The sequence below is a fragment of the Eutrigla gurnardus genome (genome assembly GCF_963514095.1).
Source record: "Eutrigla gurnardus genome assembly, chromosome: 17".
Lineage (NCBI taxonomy): Eukaryota > Metazoa > Chordata > Actinopteri > Perciformes > Triglidae > Eutrigla > Eutrigla gurnardus.
This window is the reverse complement of record NC_139928.1, coordinates 15,680,206-15,698,739: the sequence shown is the minus strand read 5'-3', so window position 1 is coordinate 15,698,739 and position 18,534 is coordinate 15,680,206. Positions and strand designations below refer to the sequence as shown.

Below are 18,534 nucleotides of genomic sequence, written 5' to 3'. Positions count from 1 at the left end.
ATAGAAATTATAGGTGACTCTACTGTAATGCAGCACAACCGATGGATATCTGGTATTCTACATCTAAAAAAAAAGCCAATTACAACAACAAAGACTAGAATATATCATTACATTATAAGTTACTTCAATAATCAATGTAATATAAAAATTGACAAAAAAAAATGTCAACTTTTTTTTTTTTTTAACCCATAGTCCAAAACCAAAAACATAATAATTTACAATGATAAAAACCATACTTTGCGATACTGATGGATGTGCTTTATTTATAGGCTGAACTAGTGCCGTTGCCTCCTCCTGCCCGTGCTGTGTATACGGTAACGTTATGTTGACACTGTGTGCAGCAGCTGGGACCAGGCGCCGCCGATATGACAGTTGACTGTTGCATACCAGCAAACACGTCCTCAGCCGGCCGGAACACGGCTCCCCGAGCAACCGACAATAGGGAAATAATGAAAAGCAGACATTTTTGTCAATGACCAGGGACCGCAGGAACCGACCGACATTTGCTCTCCTCTCCTCTCCTTTCCTCTCCTCTCTCCCCTCCGCCCTCCTCGGTCCGTCCTTCCCCTCTCTCCCCCCCCTCCCTCCCTCCCTCCTCTCTGGGAGCGAGAATGCCCGTGTTGTACTGACACAGTAGCGATACGGGCTGAGTAGACATGGAGGCCCGATTAACGAGAGAGGCCCGTGCTGACACATCCAGGCCTAGCTAACGGCGCGTCGGAGTGGATTTCGGAGCATCTCGGGATTTATTACGGATACCAGCTGCTGTAAGGAAAAAAGGATTTTAACACCGAGGACGAAGAAATAGAAGGAGATCCATTTCGGGTCTCTGTTGATTCAACGCAGCCGCCATTTTGTTGACAGTTAGTGTTTTTTTTCTTAATAACCTGCACGGCGCCGCATCTTTTATTGCGTTACCGCTGGAATTCAATTCGCCCCGGATTTTTTTTTTCGCGTGCGTGTTTCTGTCGATGTGACCGCGCGTTTGTCTTCGAGCCAAAACGTTGGGAAATAATTTCTGCTTTTAGCTGACATGCTAGTGCATCGTTAGCCGCCGTAGCCGAGATGTGGTAACACGAGTGCCTACGAGAATGTGACGGAGATGTTAGATTGTGTGCATCACTTGTCCGGGGTTGTGTCACATTCACACGGTTAACGGAGACGGTTCGGAGGCTTTTTTAGGCGTCCGCGGCTCGTTTGCAGCCTCCGAGCGGTGTAAGTTAAAGCTGTGCCGGGCGAAATTTGGACTAAATCGCCCCGAAACGGTGCTGCTGATGGACGGCTAGTTAGCCGCGTCCAGTGCCATTGATACAAACCGTAGCCCGGGCTGTCTATTATTGGACGAGGGGTAGCTGCTAGCTTGGTACAAAATAAACATAAACCTTCAGCAAAGCACGCCAAGGGAGCACGCAACGGTTATTTACCGCCATGCCTGTTATTATCCTAAATATTATGGAAATACAGTTTTTTTGGGGGGTGGGGGTGTGATGCTTTACGTGATGACACTCAGTTTACACCATCGCAACTTTGTGTTTTGGAGGTGTCAAGGTTAACAATTGTTGTTTTGACGTGGTCAAGAGCTCTGTGCGTTGATCTCTGATTGGGATTTGCCGCTACGTGTAAGATTATTACCTTGTTATAACCCATTTGACACATCTAAAAACAAGCAGCACAAACATTTGTTATGCAATTTGTAGTTCGGATACCTGGGACAAAATACTAATTTCAGGTTATCGCTTTAAATACATGCCTTTTTATTGATATATTGAAAGAATTCTGACTCTTTTTTTTTTCTTCTTCGTGTTTTTTTTTTGGGTGGCAATTCAGCACTTGGAAGATACAATATGTGGCCACCACGTTGATACCCAGGAAGGAGGACACCGAGCCAAATAATGTGAACACCGTTTCTGGACAGTTACAGAGGTGAGCTATTATATGAATGTTATACACTGTGCAAACATATATATACGCTGGTGTGTCGCTGCTGCTGTTACAACAGCGAAAGGGAGTAGACTGCCCACCGATTTTGATGTAATGTTTACGCGCGAGTAGATGCATGCGTTGCAGTGTCACCAGCAAGGCTTTGGTCCAGTACGAGAGAACATGCCTCCGAGGCCGGATTTCCTTTCGGTTGAGACGGTTATAACGAGTATGACTACGCGGGGGATGAATTTGCACAGTAAATATGAGTAAATTAAGGGTGATGCGACTGTACAGGAAACCGAAAGCAGATAACGTTATTCGATATGTTCAGCCCTGTTTTTTTTTTTGCACAACACAAGGGAAAGTGTAACTAATTCAAATGTAACACACACGTTATGCAGTGTGTTTTAAAAGCAGCAACACCATAAGAAGCTGCTCCACACAGAGGGTGTTTGCAGGGTGCCGCTCTGACTGACACCTGTCATTCCGCCCCCCATTTTTATTCTCGGTTTAAACATTATAGCCACCCCTTGTAGGTTCAAGACATAGGGTGTTATAGCCTCGTGTTTGAACACGTCCTCTGTTAGATGATACAAACTAATGTAGTAGTAAAGGAATTTGCACCCCCCAAGCACGGTTCTGTTGTTCCGACTAATACCGATGGAGTAACAGCCCTGGAAATGACACGGAGCTCTGGGGGCGGACGCCAGCCCTCCTGTGAATGATGTGGGGGGTGGGTGGTTGGATACTATTGCTATGGCCAAAGGGAAATCGGCAGTTATGAACAACGTGTGCAAAAGTGAGGAGGGAGTCAAAGGAGGGAGGGAGTAAGGGGTAGGAAAGAAATGGGAGGGGGGTGCGGGAAGTTGTTTACTATGTCCTTGCCTGCTCTGCCATTTCTTCAGTTGTTGGCCTGATATTGATTCTCCTCTTTTTCATTTTAAGTTCTGACGTTTTCTACTGTAACTGTTGGTTATTTATTTCTCTGAAAGTAAAAACAGCAGACAGGCACGGCCGATATAACTGTCTTTAAAATCAGCCTGCTCGTATTTTGCTGTATGAACGTAAACAAATGAAATAATGAAAAGTAGTGTTAACAGCTTCGTAACTGTGAAAGTATCTCGATGCTTAACATGAAAATGATATACGTTGGTGTGTCGGCCTATCAGTCCTAAATTAAAAGGTGATTCTGCTCATTGTCAGATAATTTACAGGACAACAAGTACCAGTAAATTTACCTGGCTTAGCTTGTTAGTGGTGAGAGGAATGTTTTTACTCAGGGCGGCTTTTCTCTAGACTTTTGTCAGGAGCCTCTTGTGGAGTTAGGTACTACAGTGGCTTATTTTGGCATAGCTGCTGTCAGGCAGCGGAAGCGGCTTGTATCAAAGCGTGCGCTTAGTATAAAAGAATGAGGAGAACATTTGTCAGTCTGTGAGAGAGGGACACAGGGAACAGAGTTGGGGGGTGTGAGTGTGTGTGTGTGTGTGTGTGTGTTTGAAATGTGTTTTTGATTAAAGTAAGAACACAGTGACTTTAGTTTGTGTGCCATTTCTACTGCTTTCCAAGTTTTGCGAAATAGAGTAGGAAGAGGATGGAAAAGCTTAAAGAAAACGGCGAAAGAACACAGAGATTGATGGAGTGTTAAAGAAAAAAGGGAGGTGTGATTTGAGTGTGGTATGTGTAGCGAGGAGGAGTCTGCAGTTTTGAGGCGAAATGGAGTGAGTAATTGAAGTAAACACAGAAAAGAGGGCGTAGGGGAACTACAGGCCAGACTCCAAAAATCAGGCTGCGTTTACTGTGTGGTTCAACAACAAAAAAAATCTCTACTACTGTTTTCCACAGTTGTAATCCAAAACAAACAAAGTCTAAGACTCTGTGTAGGGCATATTTCTTTTTTTCCCCTCTTGCTGTGACACTTTAGTGATGTGTCGACTTGTATGACTTTCCTCAGCCTCCATTAAGTGGCTCCTTTAGTGCTCTCCACTAATGTAGGGCGCAGAGAAACCGCCGGCACGTTGACGCTCTATCACTCACTCTCAGTTGCTGCTGGCGAAGGCTTGGAAAGGCGGTCGGATCCTCTGTCTAGTCCCAGAGGGCCCAATGTGCTGAGGTCACAGTTCTGAATTGCCTCCAAATGACTTCACCCAGAGAAAGCACCTGCTTGGGGGCGAATCCGCATTAAATCACTCAGTGACCACAGGGAGCTGTAGACAACTTCATTGAACTGGGTTGTCCTTTAAGGAGCCCAATTAAAAGAAAAACACGCTGCTCTATGCTGCTGCTGTGTTAACTTTGGATATGAGCACTTAGCCATCATTGCAGGCACCTGTTTTCACTGCAACTAATGGGGAATTTAAGGGATTGCTCATTTGGCATCTTATCCTGTAACACCTTGGACGTACGTAGCAGCACTGTGGGATTAACTATTGACTCTGGACTTGTGGGCTTTTTAGTTCTCAGGTGGATAATTCAGATTCCGTGAGCCTAAGGTTACATTTCTCAGGTAGAATAGCCTTGGCTTCGTAAATAGGTCACAGATTGTTATAGACTGTGAGGAAGAGCACACCATAAAAAGTGACCCAGACACGATGAAGGACACCCTCAACCAAATAGATGATAAAAGAAAAAGCGTTGCCCTCAGTGTGCTTCTGACCATCATTCATTATAAGACATTTTTTACTGCTCAGTTGCAGGGCAATGTTTAAAACTGTCACTGTTTGGTTGATGTTCTGTGTTGTGGTTACTAATATTAATTTGTTTTCCCCCCTTTGCCCTTTCTTTCTTTCCCTCTTCCTGCTTCCTGTCTTTACTCCACCAGTTGAAGGAAGGAGAAAGAGGGCTGGACTGCTGAGGAAAGAAGAGAAGCCACCTCATAACAAGGAGAGCTTCAGCCTCACCGTTATCCCCCTCCCCCTTTCCCCCCTTAACCCCTATCCTATCCCCCCAACAAGACTATACCTGGTATCCAAAACATTCCCTTACATCCGTAGAGTTCTGATGGATCCAAAAAATCAGTTGGGAACTGCAACTCCACCCCCTCTTCTCTCAGGTGTCCCCTCAGGGGAGCGAGAGAAGGAGGTAGGGGGTGGAAAGAAAGAAGAAGAGGAGGAGAAGAAGAGGGAGAGAGAGAAGGAAGGAGCTGCCACCGTCTCTCCTGGTGTAGGAGGGGCAGGATCAGGACCAGGAGGTGCCAACGGTGACCAGTCCCATTTCTCCATCAAAGAGAGCAGCCTTTCCGAGGGCAATGTCAAACTTAAGATTGGCCTTCAAGCAAAACGCATGAAGAAGCCCCCTAAGATCTTGGAGAATTATGTGTGCCGACCAGCCTTTAGGGCCACTGTGAGGCATACAGGGCGTGGAGGAGGTGGTAGTCGTGGAAACCGTGCAGGGGCTACAAGTGATGGGGCAGGCATTCAAAGCCAGAGTCCTTCACATGTCAGGGAAAAAGATAAGGAGAAGAGTCCCAGTGTCAACAGACCAGCCTCGTCATCTTCATCAACCTCCTCTGCTAAAGCTCATACGCCACCTCCTCTTGCACCTCCTCCTGCCAGCACTACCACCCTGTCATCCTCCCAAGTGAATGGGAGCACACTGGCAAAAAGGGTAAGGACTGAGAACAGTAAATATGTTATGTATTTTTGATTCAGCAATCAATTTATACTGTTAAAAAAAGAAAAGGTAAATATTAAATATTGACAGCCAACATGTTTGGTGTGTTATATGTATTTTGTGTACTTTTACGTATCCTTAAAATTCTATTAGTCAGTCATCAGTAAGGCAGTTGTCCACAAAATGGTTACCATAGTAGTCACCATGTTATTGCATAGATGAAGAGCAGGGCATAAATTGTTCTTTAGTTCTCTTTGTTTTCTCTGTTGTCCTGTCCCTATTCATCATGCACCGCCCCCTCCAATCTCCCTCCGTCTGTGTTGTCTATTCCCTGTCTCTGCACGGCTATGTCCTCGCCACCCCACCTCCAACCCCCTCTCTAACTCTCCCTCTCTGTCCCCAATCTGACCCTGATAAGTGTTATTGAGTTGAGTCTAACTTCCCCCCTGGGCATGCCCGGGGAGCAGCAGACAGAAAATCTTATCAATGAATTGCAGTTTGTAAATGAGAATAGAAACCAATTTCTGATGCGGCTGTCTCTGCTCAGATGTGTTATGTTCAGTAGCATTAGCACCATAGCAGCTGTTGATTTTGCCACATTTCTTTCAAATTTGATGTTACATATCAGTGTATGACTTTGTGTAGATACATACAGAAAACATTGTGTAGATACATACATACACAATTTAGAAATTGTACAATGTAGTTTTTAAATGTATACATTTAATTATTACTTGTTTGTTTTGTCACAGGTTTCACCAAAGATGGATTGCAAGTCTGATACAAAGCCTGACATGAAAGCAGCCACCACCATATCTGAGAGACCCCTTAACCTTCACCGCCCTCCACCTGACAGCAAAACGCATCCCTCTGGGAAGAAAACACCAACTCCACAAACCAACCCCCGAACATCGTCACCTTCCCCACCGCTATCTGCATCAAAAGAACCCAGCTTTGAAGCTGTTAAACCTCTTCAATACACCTACAGCACTGAAAGTCAGAGAGAGAAGGACAAGGGTGTTCAAAATTGGGGAGCACCCACTGTCACTGAGAAACTAGCTCAACTTATAGCGACTTGTCCACCATCAAAGACCCCTAAGCCAGCCAAACCTGCAAAGATTGATCCTACTCCTCCTCTCCCAATCTCAGGCTTCATGGCCCCTACAGCCAAGCAACGAGACAGGGCTATGGCCAATCGGAACACATATTCAAGAATGGTACATCTTTCTCCACCACCTCCTGTATCACGACCACCTGGTCGGCCCTATGGTTCTAGGAACAGAGACAGTGCTATGGAAAATTCACCCCCCCAGACACCACTGACGCAGGAGGAAATTGAAGGTGTTGAGAATGCTGGTAGCATCAGCGGTAACAACATCAGCAACAGCAATAACCGCCTGTCAGCCCTGTCAAAGGACAGCAACAACGACAACAGTAGCATTTCTAAGCCACTGTCACGTACAGCTCACTGCCTACCCCACAACACATCTTCGCCATCTTGTCCCATTACATCCTCTTCCACCACCTCAGCTGAGCAGAGGACAGTGAGTCACCTGAGCTCCCCTGCTCTTTCACAAGGACACCATGCACGGGATAGTCCTGCCTTGGCAGATGAAAGCAGTGCAAGTAAGAGGGAGCAGGACATTGACAGCCCTAGAGACTTAACCAAGTGCCCTCCTCCAACAGGAACAGGAAAGCTAGAAGGGAAAGACAAGGAGGCTAGTAATCAGTCACTGCGAATTGAGAGGGGGAAGAGCTCTAGTCCAAATAAGCGCAGTCCCAATCAGGATAGTAGCCGACCTGGTCGTACGAGCAGTCCTCCTGAGCCTGTAAGACAAAGGGCATCTCCTTCACCAGAGCCAGATGATGACGAAAGCCCACTAACTCCTCTTAGAGATGATTCTCCTGATTCATCCATAGACTCTCCAGCAGAGCAAGACAGCAAACCCCTTAAAAAACGTAGGGGAAGGAAACCCCGCTGGAGCCGTGTTATGAACAAGACACAGGGTCAAAGAGCATGCCCAGACATGCTCTTCGACCACAGCAAAACCATCTTGCCTTTATCTTCAAGCTTGGCAACAATGTCACCGCCAGTTAAGAGACCTGTGGGCAGGCCTCCAAACCCAAATAAGGTCAAACCAAATCCTGTGCTACATAGTCAAGCATCACAGCTCTTCCCAATCCAGCCTAAGAAAAGGGGAAGGCCGAAGTCCAAAATGCCAAGGCTTGATGCTCTGGCCCGTGGGTGTCTTCCTAACAAGCTGGCCCCCTCCAAGGTTTTTTCATCTTTAATGAAGTCCAAAGAAGAGCAAGATCCCCCTGTTCTTCACCCAGAGGTTGACCTTAACCCCCCTAAACCTATGCCTAGAAAACGTGGACGCCCCAAGCGCCTTCCTCCTACCTTACCCCAGGAGGGTCAGCCTCCAACGTTGGCTCCAGAGGCAGGGGACATGGGAGACAAACGGTTCCGCAGCAAAGGAAATGGGCAGCTTATCATGAAAACTATTATAGGCAAGATCAATAAGATGAAAAGTATGAAACGAAAACGTATTCTCAGTCAAATCTTGTTAGGCCCAAGACCAGAAGACACCCCTAAATGCACCACCAGTGGGGTAGTTGGCTCTGTGGAAGCTGCAACCCAATCATTGTCCTCCCTGGCTGCTTCTTTTGGGGGAAAGCTAGGGCCACAAATTAATGTCAGTAAAAAAGGCACAATATACATGGGGAAGAGGAGAGGCCGTAAACCAAAATCAGCTACTAATGCCTCATCACCCCCACCAGAACCCTTCCTATCCCCAAACACCACTTCCCCTCTCCATCACCATCAATCACTGTCCCAGCAACAGCACCAGCTCTCCTCAGAGGTCTTTCCCTCCCCCTCCCTCTCACAGTCTAGCGGAGGCCACAGTCCAATCAGCGATGCCAGCTTTGTGGAGCCAGGCTCAGTGCACTTTGCAAGTCATTCTCACTATTCTAACCCCCATCATAGCCACAACACGTTCTCCTTCCCTCCCCCAACCTTTTCTGCCCCTAATCCTCGCAACCCAGGGTCGTCATCTATGGGCACAGCAGCTTCTCAGAAAAAGTCATCTTGCCGTGGATACCATCACCACCACCACCATTACAGGCAGCACTACCATTATCATAAGCTTTCCCCTCCAAGGCCGCTGCATCCTACCTCCCCTGCCCCCCTGAGTGAGCTAAAAGAAGCTACTCCGTCACCAGTCAGTGAGTCACACAGTGAGGAGACTGTGCCCAGTGACAGTGGTATAGGAACGGACAATAACAGCACCTCTGACCGTGGTGAGAAAGCCGGAGGTGCGGCTGGCTTGGGCGGAATTGGGATGCCACCCGGGATGAGCAGTGGATTATTAATGCCAGGGGTCATGAGTTCAACTATGGGTCCAGGGGTGGGCCTTAATTCCAGAGGAAGGCGGCGTCACTCTGCTGTGCTTATGGAACATCCCTCACCCTCTCCGTCACCCCACGGGGCAAGGTCATCACCTGATCCCAGGAGACCTCACCCAGCAGCTCCCGCCTCCTCCTTAATAGGGCACAAGGAGAAACATAAGCACAAGTGCAAACGCCGCAGCCATGGGTGCCCTGGGTATGATAAGCTAAAGAGACAGAAAAGAAAACGCAAGAAGAAGTACTTGCAACTGCGCTCTCGGCGGCATGACCCAGACTTTCTTGCTGAACTAGAAGAGATTGTTGTGAGATTGAGTGAAATACGGATAGCACACCGTACTACAGGGCACCGGCTTGGTAGTGGAATAGGAATAGCAGCGGGAACAAGTAGAGTACCAGGAGTGGGGAGCAGGGCCAGTGGTGGCATAGGAAGCACAGGTGGCCCTCCTCCACATCATTATGTCCACAGGGATCTCCTGCCTACAATCTTCAGGGTTAATTTTGGCAGCTTCTACTCCCATCCTGCATACTCCTGTGACCCATTGCACTATGTTCGTAAACCAGACATGAAGAAGAAGCGGGGACGCCCTCCCAAATTGAGGGAGTCCATGTCTGAGGTTCCCTTTGTACCTGGGCTTGGATTCCCACTCTCCAGTGGAGGTTTTTACCACCCCTCCTACGCCGTTCCCTACTCCTCTGGGCCCCTGGGTTTGGGATATTACAGAGGATATCCTCCTGCTAGCGCTCTGTATCCCCACCCACACCACCAGTCACCCCACACAGCCCCATCCCACCACTCTCACCACTCACCGTCTTTCCCCCCTCCTCCCCCCACATCTTACATGCATCACCATCACCCTTCACATCTCCTGCTAAACCCCTCTAAATTTCACAAGAAAAAACATAAGCTGCTTAGGCAGGAGTACCTGGGAGGAGGAAGGTCCCCTGTCCTGTATCCACCCATGTCCTCTGAGCTTTCCTTCAACTGGCACCACAAACACAAACACAGACACAAACACAGAGAGCGCTGTGCTGAAGAAGACAGAGAGGAAGCTACAAGAGGAGGATCAGCGAGCCGGGCAAGTGCAGGGGTTCCTGATAGTGGAGCATCAGGGAAAGGGGAGAGAGTTGGCAGTTTAGGAATGGCAGAGTCTTTACAACGATGCCGCTTTGGACGGGATACCTCCAGTGCCAGTGCCAGTGCCAGCAAGCAAGCTGCTTCCACTTCTGCCAACTCCCCATCTTCTTCTTCATCCTCATCAGCAGAAAGGTACAAGCGCAAAGAGAGCTCCATGTCCTGTCTAGGCCCCTCCAGGCTTGCACTGGGTAGCGGCTCAAAAGACCACCACCCAATAGAGTCCTGGTTCAGGATGGGCAACTCTAAAGCAGACTATTCTAAGCTTTCACGGAGTCATGTGGCACCTGGCCAGGGTCCCTTCTCAGATGGACGGGCTGAAGACCCGGCAGGCTGCTCAGACAGTGAGGATGATGAGCCTCTCAGCCCCACAGAGGATGTAGAGCCTGGAGCCCATGATTCTCCAAACCTTACAAATCTGTTTGCCTCTGCTCTTACCCGCACTACTCTCAAGGGGGGAAAGAGCAGAAAGACTGAGGTTGTCACAGAGAGCTCCAGCTTCTCTCGCATGGACCGGCCAGTTAGCAAGGACCGCTCAACATCAGCAGAAAGGAGAGAGATAGGTAAAGTCTAATTTATTTTAATTTCATTGTCAAGGGATCTGTATGAATGGGCTGCCAACAGCTGAGCATCCACTGAAACTGATATAGGTCATAACAACATCGGTATAGATAATTTTGAATATAGAAAAGACAGTATAGTAACCATTAACAAAAGCAGCAGGGAGCTGTTTGCATTCATTTGTTTTTGGAAATTCCAGTCACTGCATTGAATCCCTTATTGTTCATGTAGCCCTGTATGCTTTTGAGTTAAATTACTTATTAGGCACAGAAAATCTTTTGACACAGATTATTTGCCATTGTTTAAAGCTATTGGAGACAATTGTGCACCAAGTTCGTTTTCTAAAAATAGTTCTGTGCATGCAGTTGTAAAATAATCGTGACTGAATATGATTGGCTGATGTCTGATGAGCTTTAGGGCTTGGCACAGCTATAGTGAAACTGGCACTGTGTGCAATCAATTCGATCCAGCACTGGTTCCAGGACTATGTATTTGGGCAATAACCGTTTCAGACATTGTCATATGGCACAGCAAGGGCTCGCAAAGCTTGCTTGATCTCTGCTCACTGAAGCCTGTGTATCTCCTGAAAATCCCTCATAGTGCTGGGAAGTTGTGCAGTAGTTTTAACTGGAACCATTCATACCTCAGCCATGATTCGATCACACAGGAAAATTATCTGTTATGGCTCTGTAGCGCTCTCGGCTGTCTCACATCTGTACAATGAAAACACCAAGTGGAATGGGCAACTTATTATGGTGAAAAAAATCCCCTTGAAAGACAGTGACATCCCCTGTGCTTACGCTGTCTGACATTTGGTAGCTCTTAGTAGTGGTTACAGGCTTGGCAAAAAAAAGGCATGCGTAATGACTTAAACTGGCTCCTCTGTGAGTGTGGATGGCTGAAGTTAGCCACAGTTGATATAGAATTTCAGAGCAAAAGGGGTGGAGTGTTTTGTTAACATGCTATATTTAGTAGACATTTCCCCCGAAAGCCTCGAATGTGAGGCCTAGTCCTATCCTTCAGTACACCCAGCACCTGGTCTAAGCTACTGCTGCTGATGTAAGACACAGCGTCTCAGCAATGGCCTTCATTAGTGTGACTCTGAATGCCCCTTGACAAAGACTGATGTGCTTGTGTGTGTGCCAGTGTGAGTGAGCACCAAGTAGGGTGGGTGTTTGTGTTTATGTGCATGTTGGTAAGTGAGATGGGAAGCTGTAAGGTCCCTGTTGAGGCAGCATGGTGCTGTTCAAATCACGGCAGGGTAATCCTGGATTAGAACTCAGGACTTGGGGTCAACCATCGGTCGCAGACTGTGAAGGTAGAGGAGGGGACTGGGCTGGCACACAAGACAAGTAGGGAATGATGGAAGAAGGGGTGTCGTGATACTCCAAATCCATGATTTGATTTGGCTTTCAATTTTAAGGTCGCAATTCTATTAGGTTTTTTTTTCTCACCACTGTTATGCTATTTAATTGTTGATGATGGAGTCTTGATTTGTTAAGATCATTGGATTTCACTTGTAGCTGCAGTCTCGATATATTGCACCTACAAACTGTCTCACAGGGAAAGCATCAATGTGGGTTTCTGTTAAGTGGCGTTCCAAAATACATATTAAGTCAATGCAGAGACGCAACTTGTCACTGAAGAAATCTTGCAGTGCGAATGCCGTGACTGGCGTGACAGATGCAAATGAAGTGAATGTGGGATCCCTGGTTTCACGGTGCCTAGTCTTTGTGTGTTGCTGGTAGGGCTGGGGATTGGAAAGACTGACTTATGATGGCGCCTTATCCAAAAAGTTTGAGGAAAATAGTGCCAAATTCCAGTACTTTTGTGTTAGACCAGAGAGTATTCTGTTAGGCAAACAGTAAGCAACCAGCTTTGAAAGTGACATATTTTTGTTTTAATTCAGTGCTGTGCATTGCCTCTTTTATAATTTATGCTTACATTGAAAAAGTGGTTAGTTTGGATTTCGAAAAGTGACTGATAAATATTTAAATAAACTTTAAAATGTTAAATGTGAGAACATTATTTGGTGAATGTGGTACAACAAGCATTTAATTAGGTTGTTTTCTTTTGATGTTGCCATCATGTTGGTTTTGCAATTATTTCATACCTCATGTCATTCACAATGATAGACTGTTTACATGAACTGTCATTTTAATCAAATGGAATGTTTACATAATAAACTGTCTTACATAGAGCAGAGAAATGAGCTGTAGTTGTTCATGGAAACATAGTTGCACTGCTGATTAGGCCATGAGGTTTTCATTCACACAGTGTAAAAAAAAGTGTAATTCTGCAATCAATATTGAATTCAAGCTATCAGTATTGAACATTTTCAAATGATACTCAGCCCTAGTCGCAGGACATGGGACAACCCATTCTTTTTAACGATTCAGTTGCTTTCTTGCAACTTTTCCATCTTGAATATGTTTGTATATTTAGTATTCTTTTGAATTTTTGGCATTTCCATTCAGAAGGTGAATGGAAGGGTGGTCATAGTTCTTAGAAGACGAGGGTGAGCGTGGGATTAATTAAAAATGTAGAAATACTGAGGAAGATGTGTGGAAATATTATGTTAAAGGGTGGGAAGCAGGAAGGAGAAAGTGTGGAAGACACGGGTGAAATATGCGTTTAAGAATGAAAATTAGGAAAGATTTGAAGAATGAAATGCAATGTAAAGCATCGGTAGATGTTTTCTTCATTTTAAAGTCTTTGCCTCAGCTCTACATTGTTGTTAAATTTTAAATTAATAAACTGCCATAGACTTCTTTGTCATTCAGCCATAGGACAGTATCACATAGTTTGTTGACTGTCTCAACTGTTGTAATGGCTCTTACAAATGCAATAAAGAATTGCAAGGGAAGCCTGATACTTAGTGTTCTTTTCTTCTTTGCCTAGGGTCGTCATCAGGTATCCAGACGAGAGGTGTTGCCCACTTGACCCCTGAAGGGTCCGAAGGATCCATGCATCACCGGCAGCAGCACCATCACCAAACTTCACTATTTCACTCCCACGGCTCTGCTTCCTCCTCCTGCCTCGCTCCCTCTCAGGACTTTAGCCTGGATGCCTCTCTGCCCCACCACTCCCATCGGGCACAGCCATCCAAACACAGCTTGCACCATGTCAACAAGATCCTGCGCGCCAAGAAGCTGCAGAGACAGGCTCGTACAGGAAACAATGTGGTGAAGAAGAGGGGCCCTGGGCGTCCCAGGAAACACCCGCTACCCTCCCCGCCACCGTCCCCACCACCAGTGGTTGAGCTGAATCAGACCCGGCACAGGGACAGAGGGGCAGAACGGCCGGCAGGGGGCAGAGGGTGGGAAGGGGACACTGTGACAGATGCTATTGAGGCGGTAGTCCAGGGCCAGCGTAGAAAAAGTCAGAAGAGGAAGCACTGGGATGGGGATGAGGAAGAAGAAGAGGAAGAGGAGGAGGACGGGGAGATACAAGAGACTGAGGAGCAATTGCCAGACAGAGAAGAGAACCTGGGCAACCTGTTAGCAAGGTCTAGAGCGGGGCCAGGAAGAATCTGGCTTACCCAGGACGAGCTTCAGCACTTTCGTGGGTAAGCAAATTTTCACCACACTGTTGCACATTGACATTTATACTATGGGACACTGACACAGATTTATACTAATGAATTTATTAATGTGAGGATTCAATACTGGTGTATAGAGGAACATTATTATATCCAGTCGTCAAGAAACCAAATCATGGTTCTATTTTTAGCCCACTGGAAAGCAAGCCAGATGGCCACTGCTCCCCGGAACGCCCAGGCACCGTCACCCGGGAAGAAGCTCCGCCCATGTCCATACCCGCACCCGCACCTGCACCCGTACCTGTACCCGTACCCGTACCCGCACCCGCCGCACCCATACCCATACCCAGCCAACGGGAGAAGAGAGCAGCCAGACCACCAAAGAAGAAGTTTCAGAAGGCGGGACTTTACTCCGATGTGTATAAGATCGAAGAGTGAGTTGCAAAGAAATCTCCATCCAAATACTTATATTGATGTATATTTTAAATATCAATGTACCATATTCAGTTTTTCTGGAGTGCTTGTGAACCACCGTTACATTTTACCATTTCTATACCATACCTTGTAGCCCCCGGAGTCAGCTTCTGCAGCTAAAGAAAGAGAAGCTCGAATACATACCTGGGGAACATGAGCATGGACTGTTTCCGGCTCCGATACATGTTGGTGAGTTTCAAATTGGATAATGTCTTAAAAACATAGGATAAACACGCATTTAATTTCAACTCAGATGTAATACATTGGGCTGTCTCATAAAGTTGGATTACTCAGTTTTGCTGGCTAAATTACTTCAGACCATATTCTACATTTCATTGATTTTGGGGTTACCTCATCAAAACTATCCAGATAACTCAGTAAATCTGTTTCTGTGAACAGGGCCTTTATTTCCAACTATGATAGGATGAAACACATGTTTCATCAAGAGGTCAAACTTCTCATTTCCCCACAGTATGTGAATGTAAATGTGATTTATGTATAAGTTCGAAAATTGCTTCCTTTCCTCCTGTTGCGTTAATTTTTATTTCTCCTACCAAATTTCTCCTGCTTTTTTTTCCTTCAGGGAAGTACCTGAGACAGAAGCGCATTGATTTCCAGTTGCCTTACGACATTTTATGGCTGTGGAAACATGATCAGGTGATCAATCGTATTGAACACAAGTCTTCCTAAGCTCACAGTTAATTACTGATGTACAGCCTGTGAAACTGTTTGTTTTTATCATTCTGTTTTTGTGTTACAGCTTTACAAGCGGCCAGATGTCCCCCTTTATAAAAAGATCAGATCAAGTGAGTGTCTGACTTTGTTTCCGGTGATTCAGCCAGAATGTAATGGAAGCAGATCAAATTATGCTTGAGTGTGAATAACTGTAAATGTAAAACGGCCACGCCCCCTTTGTGTCACAGATGTCTATGTGGATGTGAAGCCTCTCTCAGGTTATGAAACAACTACATGCAGCTGTAAACCACGCGATGACACGACTGAAAAAGGCTGCATGGATGAATGTCTGAATAGGTAAAGACAAATTACAGTGTAGTTTCCCCATAACAATCAGTTATAGGGTTCATTCTTGTGTGTTTAGGAAAGTTGTTTGTTGAAGCAAAAGTAAATAGAGGTTAAACATGGTGTCAATACTCAATTTTAATGTTTTTTCTTTGCCTGTTTCCTCAGGATGAGTTTCGCTGAGTGCTCTCCCAGCACCTGTCCATCTGGTGATCTGTGTGACAACCAGCACATCCAGAGACACGACTGGGTCCAGTGTCTGGAGCGATTCCGTGCCGAGGGCAAGGGCTGGGGCATCCGCACCAAGGAGACACTTCGCTCTGGACAGTTTATCATTGAGTACCTGGGAGAGGTGGTTAGCGAACAGGAGTTTAGGTGAGACAATCGTCGTACTCCAAACTGCATGGGATTTCAGAAGGATCTTGAATATTCTGCCTGTTTCACTTCCTCAGTTCAGGACATAACTTATCTTGACATGGAAATTTATGAAAAGCTCTCTCTTAATCATCCACTCCCCCTCTGCTTCCATATTTCAGGAGCCGTATGATGGAGCAGTACTACTCCCACAGTGGCCACTACTGTCTCAACCTGGATAGCGGCATGGTGATCGACAGCTACAGAATGGGCAATGAGGCGCGCTTCATAAACCACAGCTGTGAACCCAACTGTGAGATGCAGAAGTGGTGGGTGTCATGCTAGCTTTAAACCAGTTCCCTCCTGATGTCCTTGTGGTGCTTTTGGGTGCTCACAAAGACACAGATTTGGCCCTTTCAGGCAAAAGCACGAGCATTTGCCACAAGTTGTTAAGGATGGATAATTGAACCTAACCTGGCATTCATCCCACTAGTTTCACTGACAAAGAAGGCATCCTGCACACAAAATATATATTTCCCTTTGTTATTTTTGTTTCTTTTTCGACTTTAAAGTGAAAATAAAGCAATCAACTAAGTTTAGGTTGATTAACTAAATCAATTTCCACTCTAATTATCAATTATAACAAACATATGTAAGCATTTGAATGAAAAAAGCAAGCCAGCTGAGCATCTTGCTGGCAAACAGGCAAACTAAGTATAGTGAAAGTACAAGAAAGGAGAGAAAGATATTAATCTCTATATGCATAAAAATAATCATCAACAGAGACACAAACAGTCCTGCTTATTCTTGATTCCCCACGCATGTCACCAGATAATAGAGTTAAAGTAACCACCGGTTCTAATGGCTCCTGTAGTTATAAATTAATGTGTGTGTGTTTGTGTTTGCTATGGTTTTAGTTTAGCTCTTTGTGGTAGGAATGTTATGTTTAGATGTTTTTTAAAGTTGAGCCTGTTTATTACAGATATACAGTGAAACCACTTAAACCCTATAAGTAGCCACAGTTTATGTTTGCCAATATTGGGTTGCCCTCGTTTAGGTATCTTATGCAAGCTCTAAAAGGGACACGTGTAGCAGGTGCACTTCATTGTAAAGAGAGAAAGCTCTGCCTTGAAACCCCAACCTTATTAATGTGGTTGTGTGAGGGTAATCTGATGAGATCACATCAGTCAGTCTAAGCCAATGTTCACAAACCTAAATGGCTTAAAGGCCTTGTACCACGCTGGCACAATTCACTGGTTTCCTGAGGGATTGTTCTTGCAGCACGGCTAAATCCACTGCATTTGGAGACCTGGCTGAACAGGCCTCCAAGTGTGTGACTTTAGTAGGTGAGACCTGCTCTGGGTTTTCTGTTTGGTGGTTTGCCTGTGTGTGTGGTAAATCTGCAACATGCTATCCACAATCCAACTTGTGTAAAACTGTGCTAACGACCTCCAGAGTCCACTATGAAACTGTGCCCTCTGCCCTCCAACATAGACTAGCTCATAATCTAGGACACTGGTCTGTGTGTGTAATGTAGAGTGGCTAGGCTGAAATAAAAGACTCCACAAGGATGGAGGATTTTCAGCACAATGCCTGACGAGTCATCCATCTTGTCACAGAGGAGAGATTACATGGAGCCAGGCCTTAGATACAGCTGTAGTGCCTGAAGACAATGCGCTGAACCAGCTTTTACCCCCTATAGAAGGAATAAATTATCAAGTGGCTGGCAAACAGAATAGTGTGCTTTATTCTTAGAAGAATGGTGAAAAGCTGGAGCACCGCTATCGTTTGGAAAAGGGGAAAATAGGGAGGACAAACGTGTTGAGAGGTTGCCAAATTGAGCAAATGAAAACTGGGCCATTCCTCTTCTCCTTTTGTCTCGATATTTAAATGCCTTAATTGAATTGTCATCCTAACAATTCTAGTTTAACATTGTTTTAAGATGAGGTAGAAACTTGACTTCAAACTTGACCAAAGGAGGATTATATAATGTACAACCCCCTCTCAGTTAGTGCTGGGCAATAAATAGATATTCTACCAATGTTGTGACATAAGATGAGATATCTTCTTACATTTTGGATATCGTGATGTCATAATATGGCATAAATGTAGTCTTTTCCTGGTCTGAACCTACCATACTGTTCTTGTTTCGTCATTATATCCACATTACTGATGATTATTTATCAAAGATTTCATATTAAGTAAAAACACCAACCCTTTAATGTTTTTTTTGTTTTTTTAACCAATTTCCTAAATTAACTTAAATTCATCATGTGAATGCTGCAACCACTCAGTCGACCTCCCTGTGACCTCTCTCTCTCTCAGGTCGGTGAATGGGGTGTACAGAATCGGTCTCTTTGCTCTCAAGGACATCACCAGCGGCATTGAGCTCACCTATGACTACAATTTCCATTCCTTCAATACAGAAGAGCAGGTGAAGTGCAAATTACCATCTTTGACCCTCCTCACGGAATTACACTTTGGATATTTCATGTTCAGACACATCTTC

The 18,534-nt window shown here is 45.5% G+C and overlaps 1 protein-coding gene across 3 annotated transcripts in view; it reads left to right on the top strand.

Moving 5' to 3' along the window:
- Window positions 1-555: 555 nt before the first annotated feature.
- The window catches only part of ash1l (ash1 (absent, small, or homeotic)-like), a 29,494-nt gene continuing 11,515 nt past the window's right edge, over window positions 556-18,534 (top strand). For 2 of the 3 annotated variants that reach the window (XM_084031351.1, XM_084031349.1), the window contains exons 1-13: window positions 556-767; window positions 1,828-1,923; window positions 4,742-5,526; window positions 6,285-10,638; window positions 13,538-14,204; window positions 14,369-14,611; window positions 14,746-14,840; window positions 15,235-15,308; window positions 15,412-15,457; window positions 15,575-15,683; window positions 15,840-16,046; window positions 16,208-16,354; window positions 18,351-18,459. In XM_084031351.1, coding sequence (XP_083887477.1) covers window positions 4,921-5,526; window positions 6,285-10,638; window positions 13,538-14,204; window positions 14,369-14,611; window positions 14,746-14,840; window positions 15,235-15,308; window positions 15,412-15,457; window positions 15,575-15,683; window positions 15,840-16,046; window positions 16,208-16,354; window positions 18,351-18,459 — 6,657 coding nt within the window. In that variant the 5' untranslated portion in view covers window positions 556-767; window positions 1,828-1,923; window positions 4,742-4,920. Of the gene's footprint in view, window positions 864-1,827; window positions 1,924-4,741; window positions 5,527-6,284; window positions 10,639-13,537; window positions 14,205-14,368; window positions 14,612-14,745; window positions 14,841-15,234; window positions 15,309-15,411; window positions 15,458-15,574; window positions 15,684-15,839; window positions 16,047-16,207; window positions 16,355-18,350; window positions 18,460-18,534 lie in introns of all 3 variants that reach the window. The other variant, XM_084031350.1, reaches the window with a different exon arrangement.